The following is a 14,895-nucleotide window of genomic DNA, read 5'->3' as shown; positions in this document are numbered from 1 at the left end:
GACACAAAACAACAAATTGTAAAGGAAATGCATTTATTATACACAGTTGGTACTTGTTTTCTCTACTGCAGATATCAAAGTCAACCCTGGTGAGAGTTGAACTCAGAACACAAAGGAATATATCTAAGAACACAAAGGAATATATCTACTAATTAAAGTAGGACAATTGTGTCCAGCTGTTTCATTATCTTACAAACGACTGATTTTTAACAAAAGGCCAAGGCCAAACATACCTCCGGAAGAAGTGGAATGGATTTTATTAATTCAGTACATGAGTGGTACTCATTTAACCTGCTTTAGAAGGCTAAAATGTACAAACTAAAATAATGCAATAACTTCTAGTAAGAATTTTCCTCTTAGAAGTTTTCTTATCTTCTTGTTAGCAGGAAAAAGTGGGATTGGTCTGATTAGTTGTGTTTTTTTACAATGAGGTATGGCTGTGTAATTAAGCCTTTAGCATTCAGATTTCTTTGTCAGATGTATTGCTTATTTATTCACACTGTTTTGAATTAATCACATATTATCTTGTAGCTTCAAGATTCCAATGGTGTGTTTGTGTATTTTTAGAATGACATTGTAGGTTATGTGTGAGAAGTTTGATCTAGTCTGCTTTAACATAGAACAGTTTGAATATTTGGGCAGGATATGGCTGGATTAAATGCTAAAGGGTTAGGATGTTTGCTGCCCAACCATGTGGTTTCAGGTCTGTCCCACTAAGCGCTTTGGGCAAGTATCTTCTGCTATAGCCCTGGGCCAACTAAAGCCTTATGAGTACATTTGGTTGATGGAAATTGAAGAAAACTTGTTTTATGTGTACATGTATTTTTGTGTGAGTGATTTTGTATTTCTCTTGTTGCTTTCTGATTGTAAACAATGGTTTCATGAGTGATCTCATTTGCTTACTGTCCATTATGAAAGCATGTCATAGCTTGACATGTCTTGACAAGTTGTATGACCTTTATAAACAGAATGCATGTTTCAATGTCATTTGTTGCCAGTTCTCCATGTAAACAAGGCTGGCCTGTTCGGAGATTATTTCACTTGGGAATTTGACAGAAAGGGCATCCAGCCTTAGAAAATTCTACCATGACATACTCTTGTCTGGAAATGTAGACACTAAATGATTGTGTGTACACACACCTCCTCCAATGTTCTCTTCTCTCTCAAAATTTCTTGTCTTGCAAGTTACTTGGTGATTCTATTGGTGTCATGCAAAAAGTATCCAGTCCACATTGTGAAGTGGTTGGCATTTGGAAGTGCGTCCAGCAGTAAAAACCATTCTGAAACTGAACTTGCCTGTACTGGTGTCATGTAAAATGCACTCAGTCCACTCTGCAGAGTGGTTGGTGTTAGGAAGGGCATCCAGCTGTAAAAACCATGCCATAACAGACACAGTAGCTAGGTGTAGTCTTCTACCTAGCTGGCTCCTGTCAAACCATCCAACACATGTCAGCATGGAAGATGGACATTAAATGATGATGTTATTTATAGTGGGAATTAAGAGAAACACCTGTATAAATATTTAGTTCCTAAGTAGGCTTTACATTAGTGAAGGGATAATGATAATCTATGTGGAGCTCCTACTCATACAGTAGTAGTTGTATATTTAACTCTACACACAATATATCTGGTATATATATAAATCACAATATGTTTGTATAATGACTAACACATACATTTCCACAATTCTCAACCGATTTTCATCAAACTTTACACAAACATTACTTATCTCCCAAGGATGGTCATGTACTATAACATTTTGCCCAGAGATCCCACGTAAATGGACATAGTTTTTTGCATGTAGGGTCTTCCATACATTTTTAATCTTTTATAAAAGTGAAAGGATTTTGTCTATTTCCACTGTCCACCTGCCATGGTGATGAAATCGACTAGGAACACTGTACGCAATGAATATCCAATACCAAACAATCTCCATATTTAAACTGCATTCAACTTTGGCAAACTTACCTTTACCTATTGTGAGTTACTTGAAAGATAGTGTTCCCTTCCCTCTCTTCTATTTGTTGATACCTTTTTTCAAATACCAGTGTGTTGTTTCACTTTAAGGATTCTTATTTACCCGTCCATTGTGATATTTTGACTATTGTCCATTGTTTCAAATACATTTTAGCATCGTTTTTCTAGCTTTCTTTAAACAATCACATATCAATCAACCTTTAAATAAGAGTTTTGCTTCCACTAGTGAAAGCTAACCATATCTTTCAGAAAGCTCCATACCATTTTAACTTTATGCAGCATTCACTGTTAGTTTATGCACAAGCTATGTGGGAAGACAGAATAAAGGGGCTTTTTTTCGCTTATCTCTCCAAAAAAAGTAGCTCCCATTGCTGTTGAAAAAAATAAACTTGCAGAGGAGAAGTTTCAATACCTTCCTTCAATTTCATTACTCCATTTATGTGGCTGTTTCTGACAAGAAATTTCACTTTCATATAAAACCACTATATTTTGTAGTCATTATTCGTTATCGACTCCCAAAATACTTCAGTAGTTCTACTTTGCATTGTTTGCAAACTTTGTGTTCTATGATCATTAAAGTGTAACGACCTCCACAATAATTGGCCTTCAATTTAATTTTCCGTTCCTAGGTTAATCGGAAATGTAGATTGCCGTGCGACTGATAAACCTTCCTGGTAGTTCAATTATTTGGTGAAAAAAATACCACCAAAGCAAATTAAACTGTTCAAAGGATGGGTGTGTTTGCTAGTATGTGTGTGTGTGTGTGTATATATATATATATATATATATATGTATGTGTATGTATGTATATGTATGTATGTATATATGTGTATCTTACATTGCCTTAGACCCATGACTCCTTGATGGAGTTGTAAGGGCACTGCTGTGACAAATGGTAGGTCTTAGGCATTTGTAGACCTAGTGGAGTCCATCCCTTTTTAGGTTTAATCAAAAGTGAGAATAAATGACAAATAGAAAGAACGAATGAGGGAAACAAGAATTGGCCCTATACAGCATTGTTGTTTTGTTGGCCCCGAAAGGATAAAAGGCAGAGTTGATTTTGGTAGGATTTGAACTCAGAGTGTAGAGAACTGAAACAATTACTGCAACCTACTCTATGCTATAATGACTCTGCCAATTGGTTGATATTTACAGGGTGGGCAAAGTTATGGTGGGGTTTGATTGTTTACTAACTCCTTTATTTTTTGTTTTAAATTTACAATAACCATGGTATCATATCCAGTCATCTTCATCATCATCCTCAAACGTCTGTCTTCCATGCATGCATGGGTAGGACAGTTGACAGGAGCCAGCCAGGTAGAAAACTACCCTAGGCTACTGTGTCTGTTTTGACAGGATTTTTACAGCTAGATGCCCCTACTAACACCAACCACTGCAGGGTGGACTAAGTGCTTTTTATATGGCACTAGCGCAGGCGAGGTTAGTTTTGGCATGATTTTTATGGCTAGATGCCCTTCCAAATACCGACCACTTTACAGTGTGGGCTGGATGCTTTTTACGTGGCACCAGCACTGGATGGGTCACTAAGTAACTCACAAGACAAAGAATTTTGAGAAGGGCAGGGGCATTTGAGGAGGGGAACTCATGTCAGAGGATGAAAGGTTAGCGTGTGGCATAGAGACAGAGAGGCAGAAACATGTGTCTTGCTATAATGGAGGGGGTGTTGTAGGAGGTAATCTAGTATCAGGTGATGAAAAGTCAGTGTGACAGAGAAATAGAGAGGCAGAAATAGGTGTCTTGCATCATTTCTGGAGAACACGATGGCCAGCATATGTTGCAACCATAGGAAATTCTTCTCTCAAAAATATGCTTGATCAGTTGGATTGTGTTCTTGCTGCATGAGCTGTGGCCCTGTCCCATTGGAACCATATGTTGGGTTTATCTCAACATGCTGGAAGTACAAAATTTTCAGTCATAAACCAATATTCATCTCCTATAACAGTGACAAGGTCCCCATCGTTGTCTTCAACAAAATAAGGTCTAATCACTTCTGACGTAACCTCACACCAGACCATACTCTTTAGGGGATGCAATTCCCTTTGGTGAATTGCCTTAGGATTTTTTTGAACCCCAAATCCTGTTTGTTAATGAAGTTAATCAAATGAAAATGTGCTTCATCTGACACTATCAGCTTGTGGATAAATTTGGGATCTTCTCTTGCTAATTCTTGGAATCTAACTGCATATTGTAGGCTTCACTTGTTGCACCAACAGAAAAAGGTTAAGTTTTCAGAATATTTTATCTAGACTGATTTTGCATTGATGTACTCGGGTCTTCTCCGGCACTCTCCTTTACAAGCCTGACAGTGGCTTCATTCTTAATGAAGTGGGGTCTGCCAGTTCATGGAAGTTTGCTCTGAACCCTGTCCCTCAAAATGACCAATTAAACGTTTAATCACTGATTCTCTTGGCAAGCAAAATTTTACAATTTGTGTTCACTGTTCAGTTGTGAACTTTTCTCTAGTTAATCTCTAAGGTCTTTATAAAATCTGTTTTCCAATTAATTTTCAAAAAAAAAAGGTTATTAAATATTGCAACCCCTTAGTGACTTTTGACCCACCCTATATAATAATAATTCTTAAATTACGAAAGGCAGCTGGGTTTTCTATTTTACTTAAAAAATAATTTTTACATCTGTTTTTCCAAAGGTGGAAATTTTCTTAACCCATTGGTGTATTTTAATAACAATCATTCTGTAGTGAAGTTATACATGTATATAGACACTTACACACATGCTGAGTTGAGTGATGTGCTTTATCTTCAGATAGAATGCAAGGTTTATTATTACTTGGTCTGGAAACACATTGCTTTTACTTCTTGACTATTGTGTCTTCGAAGTATCCTTTGTTAGTAATTAATTCTGCATCTTGTTTGCAGTTGTTAGGTTCTTGGATTCGGAATCCTGACCTAGTTTTGATCCCTATTTGACCTATTTTACTTATGTTTCAAATGCTTTTGAGAAATATGTTAGCAATATACAATCCTATATGCTCTATAGTTTTAAGGAATTGATAATTAGTATTTAGTTGATAGATTATCAGAAAAGTCATCTGAAAGGCTGGTGTTTTGTGTCTTGTCATCAACATTGTATTATGTTAGTGGCCAAGATATTCTCAAAAAGCCCAGTTCATCTAGTTGCAAATAAGTACTTCTGAGTAGCTGGAGCAACTAACCACTCTACATAGTAGGGCTATTGTAAAATTGACAAGTGGTCTTTTAAGTAGGCAGTGCTGCGGGAGAAAATAAGAAAGCACTTCAGTGTTACTTCTATTGAATCAATGCAAGAAAACCAGTAAAGACAACTAATTCGTTATCCTCCAGTAACTTACAAGAGGAGTTGCTGCTATACTAGTTACTTATATAGTTAATTAGGCTATGTAATAAGTTATATGTAATGGGCTACCATAATAGCATTATCATCCATTACTATGATACTAAATAGCCATCAAGGGAACATAATATGCTAGAATTAATAACCAAATATCCTTCAGATTACATCCTACTGTCTTTTAAAAAATACAAAATTAACACATCAAACTTAGATACACAATCAGGTAGCTGTCTTTAACCATATGGCTACTTGACAGAGTTGACTTCAGATTTTACAACAATTACAATACTGAAGGAATACATGAAAGTCAATATGACTAGTTACAGACAAAATAAAAGGAACAGAAACCCTGCAGTTATATTTGGTACAAAGATGTTACAGAAAGTTTGAGCTAAGTACGAACTATCCATACTTTCAACTATGAGAAGGACTTTCATAGTCTCCTCCATTCTGTAGTTTGGTGTTATTGAAGAGGCTAGGTGTGGGTTAATTATTAACTAGTTGATTCCAGAGGTTATAAGCAAGGTCAGGATTGGCAGTAAATTCAGTGAACTGCAGTAAGTGGTAATTTTTCTGACATGGTACTTTTATTATTTGTAGGTCTATTCTGTACTGTGCAGAAAACATTTCAGTCTGTATTTTTTAGATAAATATTTAAGAGATTCTCTACTAGGGGCATTTAAAAGTTAAAACAAGAAAAGTCAGTTAATTTACTCTACTTCAACTGTTAATGTATCATATGTTTATTTTTTTTTACTTATCCTGTGAGAACTTTGTAGGAGTGGTCAAATATTTATTAGTAATATAGGGAAATAAAACATTCTTTGAGGATTGGGATGGGGATCATTTACCATGGAAAGAAAAATTATATATTTTGAGAACTAGTTTTGTTTGAAAAGAAAATCAGGACATAAAACCCTCTTTATTATAGATGTAAATAAAAAAAAAAAAATAGTCTGTGAAGATATTGATGTAATACTTATATAATTGAAATTATTCTTGTATAATATATTAAGGCAAATATTGTGAAAACTGTTTTTGCATCATCAGCTTGATATTTGTTTTACAATGCTAGTGTATGTTGGATGTGATCTGAAGACTACTGCATTCCACATCTAGTACCTCTTAATGCTCGAAAAACCTGTCTGAGCTATACTGGTTCTATTGATACTTTTAGTAGTGGTTCCAACTACATTGCTTTGCACAAAATTTTTGCTAAGGTTTTTCACAACTGGATGTCATCCATACTTTCAGCTGTTGTAATATTACATTCAAGATGTGTTTATTGTAACAGTTGCAGAGAAGTTCTTTTCCCAAATTTGGGACCTTCTGTATGTGCAAAGCAGTGAGATAGATCAGCTGTGTTTTATTGAGGATATTGCAAAAAAAATAAAAGGATAATTGATGTTTTGCTTGCCTTAACCCTAAAGTTATATTTATGCTATAAATATATTTGATTTCAATCTCTTTTCTTTTCAACTATAAGTTTTGAATCAACAGAAAACGTCTAACATATGTACCTCTTAATTACCCTTTTATATGGACTCTTTCTGCTTTTCGTTTTCTCTTATCACTTTAATGATAATTCAGCTGACTTGCTTTAATTATCCTAGGTTAGCTGAATTTTTTGGATGTCTTCTTTTACACCATTATTATTACAGTGCAGTTCAATGAGTAAAGAAAATTATTGAATTATATTCTGTTCCTTGTGTTGTAATTTGTTCTTGGCAAAGGTACTGAGCTGTCAGAGATGCAACATAATTAGTAATGAATGGTTCAAAGAGTAGATAAAATACTTTTGTGTGCAGTTCAGATTGTTTTACATTGACTGGAAGAAATTATAAAAATTTGGTTTTAGTTAAGACTATCTATTAATATTTCGCTGTCATGTTTCTCTTATGGTATTGTTTGCACATTTGTTTTTGTATTATTTACTAGCAGTATCGCCCGGCGTTGCTCGGGTTTGTAAGGGAAATAACTATATAAACATTTTTAGAGATGTAAAGTATAATAACCATCTCAATATGGCTAACCACAAAGGGGGGGAGGTGTTACTGTAGCTTTTTACGTTCTGAGATTTAATAAATTTTTAGAGAGTTACTTCCCTTATATATACCAAAAATGCATTAAAAATGGGGAAAATTGATGGTAAATTTTTTTTTAAATCGTAGACTCATTGTAGACACGCGCTAATACCCAGAAGGGCTCGATATGAATCATGACTTTAAGATACCCGGTTTTGGTTAAACTGCACCGCAAAATGTGGGAGTAGTTAGGAATCTAAATCGTAGGAGACAGACAGCACACAACCTCTCTTTTATATATAAAGACTAGCAGTATCGCCTGGCATTGCTCGGGTTTGTAAGGGAAATAACTATATAAGCATTTTTAGAGTTATAGCCAAAAAATAGCAAAAAAATGGAAAAAAAGTTATGGTAAATTTTTTTTTAAATCGTTGATCCATCGTAGACATTTTTAGAGAGTTACTTCCCTTATATAATAGCGAAAAAATGCATTAAAATGGAAAAAAATGATGGTAAATTTTTTTTAAATCATAGACTCATCGTAGACGCGCGCTAATACCCAGAAGGTATTAATCACAACTATAAGATAAGTTTTGGTTAAACTGCACCGCAAAATGTGGGAGTAGTTAGGAATCTAAATCATAGGAGACAGACACACAACCTTACTTTTATATATAAAGATTATCTGTCAAATTAATTAATCTAAATGAGTTACGTCAGAGAACTTCCATAAAATCATGTACAATTTACTATCCTGTTATTTGTATTGCTTTTAGCTTCCAGTAGCATTTAAATAGTACAAATAATGTTTACTTACCTCCCTTTCTAATAATATTAATTAGTATTTTTTTCTCTCTCTTTCTCTTACAGCTCTGCATACGATAAAATCACAGGGAAAGATGTTGCTATAAAAAAACTGAGTCGTCCATTCCTAACTTCAATCCATGCCAAGAGAACGTATAGGGAAATTCGCATGTTACGTTACATGACACATGAAAATGTAAGCTATATTAATTTTCGTTTTTGTAAATATGAGAACTGAAAGAAGGTGGTGAGCTGGCAAAACTGTTGGCCTATAATATAGTAAAGAAAGAGTGTAGGGGACATAATGAAATTGTTTTTATTAAACTGCAGGATACTCAATACTTTTAAACAGAGTGCATAGTTTTTATTTATAAGAGCAAGTCTCTGCTAGATGTAATGAGTAAAAGTAGACCTGGCACTGTGGAGCTCACTGAACCTTTTTAGTCTTCCTTAAGTGAAGTCAATCCTGATCTAGCAGGCCTATGATCAAAGGCACTCTAACTATGTCCATTCCATCTATTTGTACACCAGTGGCTGTATTGTTTAACATATCCTTTTATTTTGAAATAGTAGGATATGATTTGAGGGAGATGTGGTTTTCTTCTGCAGGTCAAGTGACCACAGAGACTCTTGTTGGCTCAAGCATCCTCATTTGTATCTCTGCTTTAATTTTCTGTACATGGTTATTATCTGCATACAATCTTAATACCTGTTGTCAGAGTTGAGAAAAGTTGCCAGGTGAAGGAAAATGTTGACAGTGAAATTGAATATGGTATTTTCTCAGTTTTACTGTCTATCTTTTCCTTCATCATCCTTTAACGTCCATTTTCCACTCTTGCATGGGTTGGACAATTTGACCAGAGCTGACAAGCTGAGGAGCTGCATCAGACTCCAATCTGATTTGGCTTGGTTTCTATGCCCTTCCTAATGCCAACCACGTTGCACTGTGTGCTGAGTGCTTTTAAACTGGCACTGGCTTGTAAAATAGCTTGTAAATATTGGATTGAAAATCCCTTTTGGATAGAAAAAGACAAAGACTGCTGCTGTGCTTTGAGATCCAGTTCCAAAAAAGAATTTCCTGTTCTTCAAAAGTTTGTAAATTCTTGTCATAACAGGATATATATATATATATATATATATATATTGAGATAAGTACTTTAATTCATTTATGTAATGCTTGTGACTAATACATGCTTTTTATTTTTGTCTGTTTGAATATAGATCATTGGTTTATTGGATGCATTTACACCTGATAAAAGTTTACCTACTTTCAAAGATGTGTAAGTAATATCAATTTGGTTAATTGTTATTTACAATGCATTCTTCATAAAATACTTGCTAATGGAGTAGATAATGAATGTATTATACATAAATGCATACATTTTCATTCATATCTACATACATGTAAGCAATTTACCCTTGAGTCTATCACAGATGCACACACACACACATACACTGACATCCAAATACTCACACCAAAGGTACACATATACAAAAGGTGATATATTCACTACCCTCCCTCTCTTATCCACATTTAAATACATATGTACATCATTGCATGTGTGCACTGGAATACAAATGTATACACACAAACACACACTAAAATGGATAGCCTCTTGTTTTAATTTTCTTTTGTTTTTCAATCTGGTCTTGAAGGCATGAAGATGAAGTGTGCAGCAATGTTGTGAACTGATAACAGCTTCAAACTGAAACAGAGCATAAAATACAGATTATCATTTTATGTCCTCTTTCCCATGCCAGTGTGGATTAGATGGGCTGTTATAAACCAAGCCAATTCTTACTGGAATAACTGCCCTCATAGAGAGTTTGAGGACCATGTCTTGCATGTACATTTTTCAATATGTTTTCTATGGCTGATATGTTTCCTATCACCAGCCACTGGGTGCATTTTATCATGGCACCAGCACAAGAGACTGCAAAATGAATGAGTTCTCTACCCTATGTTGTTTTCACTTGTTGATGAGATGATTAAGAGGATGAAAAGAGTGGATTATAAAAAAGAACTGGGTAAGATTGTGATAGAAGAGAGTATGACAGGAGGAATAGTCATAGAAGTGAGGGTTATAGAGGAGGGAGTAAGGAAAGAGTAAGGATGATAGACAACCAACTTGGTGGCAAGGAGATTGAATAGAACAGCCTGAGCGTTATGTTGGATGAAAAAGAAGTGATAGGGAGACACAGTGATGGAAGAGGGAGTAATTGAAGTGAGAGAGAGAGGGTTGTATGTCAGTAATGAATGATATGAGAGAGAAAGAGAATGATGAGTATCAAAGATGATGCTAAGAGAGAAAGTGGTAGAATCCAATAGAGAGATTAATAATATGTATTAAATGCTTTTGCCTTATCAAAAATGTAATGTTCTGAGTTAGAGAAACCTAGGTTGGGAATTAAAGGGTCTATAGCTATATAGTTTGAAGATATCCTGCTTTTTATGTGTACTGTTGATAACTATACAATTTGAAAGCAATATAATGCATTTTATGAATGATAATAAGATAGCTTTCATGTGCGGCAGATGCACAGGGACAATAGACACCACAGACACTCAGAAAACAGATTCCATCACACTCCAGGGGAAGAAAATAGAAGTAGTTGATAGCTTCTGCTACCTGGGTGACCAAGTTAGAGTGGAGGTGGATGCTCAGAGAGTATCACCACTAGAATACGAATAGCCTGGGCAAAGTTCAGAAAGCTCCTACCCCTACTGGCGACAAAGGGTCTCTCGCTCAGAGTGAAAGGTAGATTGTATGATGCATGTGTGCGAACTGCCATGCTTCACGGTAGTGAAACATGGGCTGTGACTGCAGAGGACATGCGTAGACTTGAAAGAAATGAAGCTAGCATGATCCGCTGGATGTGTAATGTCAGTGTGCACGCACGACAGTGTAAGCACCCTGAGAGAAATGCTGGACATAAGAAGCATCAGATGTGGTGTGCAAGAGCGACGCTTGCGATGGTATGGTCATGTACTGCGGATGGATGAGGAGAGATGTGTGAAGAAGTGTCACTCCCAAACAGTTGAAGGTATCAGGGGGAGAGGTAGACCCAGGAAGACATGGGACGAGGTAGTCAAGCATGACCTCAGAGCGTTGGGCCTCACTGAGGCAATGGCGAAGGACTGAGATCTCTGGAATGCTGTGACTGCAAAGACCCGGGCTGCTTCCTGCACCAGTTCCGCATAGCCCCTGCCCATTCAAAGTACCCTGGATTCCAGAACGTCCCGCTGTGCTTGAGGAGACCTAAGTACATGAACATGAACATCGAAATAAATATCAATGGAAATAGTAGTTGTGATACCTGTGCCGGTGGCACATAAAAAGCACCATCCGAACGTGGCTGTTGCCAGCACCGCCTTGACTGGCTTCTGTGCCAGTAGCACATAAAAAGCACCATCCAAACGTGGCTGATGCCAGCGCTGCCCTGACTGGCTTCTGTGCCGGTGGCTCATAAAATGCACCATCCGAACGTGGCCGTTGCCAGCGCCACCTTGGCTGGCTTCCACATAAAAAGCTCCAACCGATCGTGGCCAATGCCGGACCCCCTGGCACCTGTGCAGGTGGCACGTAAAAAGCACCCACTACACTCGCGGAGTGGTTGGCGTTAGGAAGGGCATCCATCTGTAGAAACTCTGCCAGATCAGACTGGAGCCTGGTGCAGCCCCTGGCTTCCCAGACCCCGGTCGAACCGTCCAACCCGTGCTAGCGCGGAAAACGGACGTTAAACGATGATGATGATGATGAACACATATCATACTATCAAAGTTTATTTTATCAAATTGTCAAAACAGTTTCCATAGATAAAAATTTCATTTTATTTATAGAATAACTAAAGATATAAATCCCATGAATTTGGAATTATATACACTTTAACTCTTTTGTTATGAAACTGAATGAGACCACTTTTGGTTCTATAATACAAACTATTTTAAAGTAATCTAAATTAAAACCATCCATCAAAATTTTATGTTAATTTGTTCCAAACACCAATTTAATAATGATGAAATTATTTTACCAAATTCATCAATATTTTCAAAATTAATTAAAACCACGGTAGTGTATTTTAATAGAAAATCTGGTAACAAAAAGCTTAAAAATAAAGATAACAGATTAAGTGACATTTTGCTCTGAATTATTTTAGTCTTATCAAAGTAATCTAAGTTTAGTATTAAAGCATATTGATCTCATATCACAAATGACATAAATGAATTATCCAAGGGCAAGTAGTTCAGCATCTTAACTAATCTCTCATTCTTTTGCGCATTTCAAACAGACTATGGCCATGCTGGGGCATTGGCTTAGTGTTTTAGTTGATCATAACCAACTGTACTTTATCTGGCACTTATTTTGACTTGAGAAGATGAACAGCTAATGTATTTTCATTGGGTACATCATTTGCTATCAAATGTTGAAACAAGCATACACTGACACACACCTGTTGATATATACATTGGTACACATATCGGACATGTTTCTGTAGTGCCTTCATCTACCAGATTTCACTCAAGGCTTGGGGTTAACTCACTTGCTCAAGTTGCTGCACAGTGAGATTGAACCCTGGACTGTATGATTTTTTAGGCAAACTCCTACAAATAATGTGAACTGATCTGAAACAAAGCTGCTGAATTATATAGAATTTAAGGATCATTGGTACATTGAGGAGGGCAGTGGATTGCAGTTTTTAAGGAAAAAAATGTTTTTGCTATATGGTAATGAAAAGACAGCATGGATATTTTTTTTTTGTTTCTTAGGGAAATTTTTAAAGAAAGGGTAGTAGTTAAATATCACAAAAATGCATACAAAAAATGGAAAAAAAGAATAATTTCACTAATGGTAAAAACGATATATCTCAATTGTGAGTAAAGTATATGGAGTCTTATTGAACAAATGCTTTTTTTCTTTTGTTAATTTGGCAGTGGGGATATGCATCATGCAAATATGATGAGGCATCTGATTTAACATGCAGTGTTTAGCTTTTATAAAGAAAACCAATATTTTATGGAGTTTTCTAGATACATTTAGGAACTGAAAAAGATCTAGCAATAAATCGTCACCATTGTTACTGCCATCTTCTATACCACTGTCATTGTCATATATGACTTTCCTTTTTTTTTTTTTTTTAAGCCAACAGTTGCATGGCAATATTACTTTTTTCAGCAAATCATTTAAGTATTTAGAAAAAACACTAACACGGACAGGCGAGCACATAAATATGCAGGATATGTACATACAGATGCACACACATACATACATATGCATACGCACACATATATACATACACATGCAAACACACACACATACATACGTACATACACACACACATACATACGTACATGTATGCATGTATGGGCACCCACACACACTGACCCCCACACATGCGCACAAACAAACAAAATTGAAAAGGTTGCAAGACGCAACAAAAGTTTTAGAAAATTAAAAATAAGTGGAAATTTTACTGGTGAGTGTGTTAAATAATAAGGCACTAAAAGAGAATGACTCTCCCCAGACACAACATTTAAGTAATTTTTTTTTTTTTTTGTCTTCTGGAACATTCAAGTTCATTTTATTTTTGGCCATCAAAGTGAGAATGGAAATTGAAGTGCAACAACAATTGCTACTTGGAAATTCTGAAAATTTTGGGGAATACATATCTGATTTGGTGAACACTGTGGAATATTAATAAGAGATACAGTTCTGACATAGTTATTGGAATGTAAGAGAGAGAGAGAGAGATGGTTGAGGTAGTAATCCAGAAATACAGTTCAAGCTTGAACAGATAGAGTGAAGCAGATGAGACAGATAGGAATGATTGGAGATAGTATGATACTTACAAGTTACTATGGTTATAGGGCCAGTCCTACTGCATAGCACCGTCAGCAGCTATCTAGGTGTGGACATAGCTGTGTGGTTGAGAAGCTCTCTTCCAAACCACGTTACAAATTCAGTCATATAGTATGGCACCATGGGCAAGTGATTTCTACTATGGCACCAGGCCATCTATAGTCCTGTGAGTGGATTTGGTAGATAGAAAATGAAATAAGCCCATTATACATCATCATCATTGTTTAGCGTCCGCTTTCCATGCTAGCATGGGTTGGACGGTTCAACTAGGGTCTGGGAAGCCAGAAGGCTGCACCAGGCCCAGTCTGATCTGGCAATGTTTCTATGGCTGGATGCCCTTCCTAACGCCAACCACTCCGTGAGTGTGGTTGGTGCTTTTTACGTGCCACTGGCACAAGTGCCAGACGGGGCTGGCAAACGGCCACGGTCGGATGGTGCTTTTTACGTGCCACTGGCTCGGGGTCCAGGCAAGGCTGGCAACGGCCACGATCGGATGGTGCTTTTTACGTGCCACCGGCACGGAGGCCAGTCGGAGTGGCGCTGGTAACGGCCACGTTCGGATGGTTCTCTTATGTGCCACCGGCACTGGTATCACAGCTACAATTTCCATTGATGTTGATCGATTTTGATTTTCACTTGCCTCAACAGGTCTTCACAAGTAGAGTTTTGTGTCCCAAGAAGGAAAGGTATGCATAAGTGGACTGGCTACATCCCAGGTAGAGGCCACGCGTTATGGTCTCACTTGTCCTGCTGGGTCTTCTCACGCACAGCATACTTCCAAAGGTCTCAGTCTCTAGTCATTTCCTCGGTGAGACCTAAAGTTCAAAGGTCATGCTTCACCACCTCGTCCCAGGTTTTCCTGGGTCTACCTCTTCCACAGG

At 36.8% G+C, this 14,895-nt stretch overlaps 1 protein-coding gene across 1 annotated transcript in view; it reads left to right on the top strand.

Moving 5' to 3' along the window:
- Window positions 1-14,895, top strand: part of LOC115217133 (mitogen-activated protein kinase 14) — a 57,209-nt gene that overhangs the window by 13,962 nt on the left and 28,352 nt on the right. The window contains exons 3-4 of the mRNA XM_029786746.2: window positions 8,223-8,352; window positions 9,378-9,436. Coding sequence (XP_029642606.1) covers window positions 8,223-8,352; window positions 9,378-9,436 — 189 coding nt within the window. The remainder of the gene's footprint in view (window positions 1-8,222; window positions 8,353-9,377; window positions 9,437-14,895) is intronic.

Source organism: Octopus sinensis, linkage group LG1 (assembly GCF_006345805.1).
Source record: "Octopus sinensis linkage group LG1, ASM634580v1, whole genome shotgun sequence".
Lineage (NCBI taxonomy): Eukaryota > Metazoa > Mollusca > Cephalopoda > Octopoda > Octopodidae > Octopus > Octopus sinensis.
The sequence above is the reverse complement of the archived record's forward strand: the minus strand, read 5'-3'. Positions and strand labels throughout refer to the sequence as shown.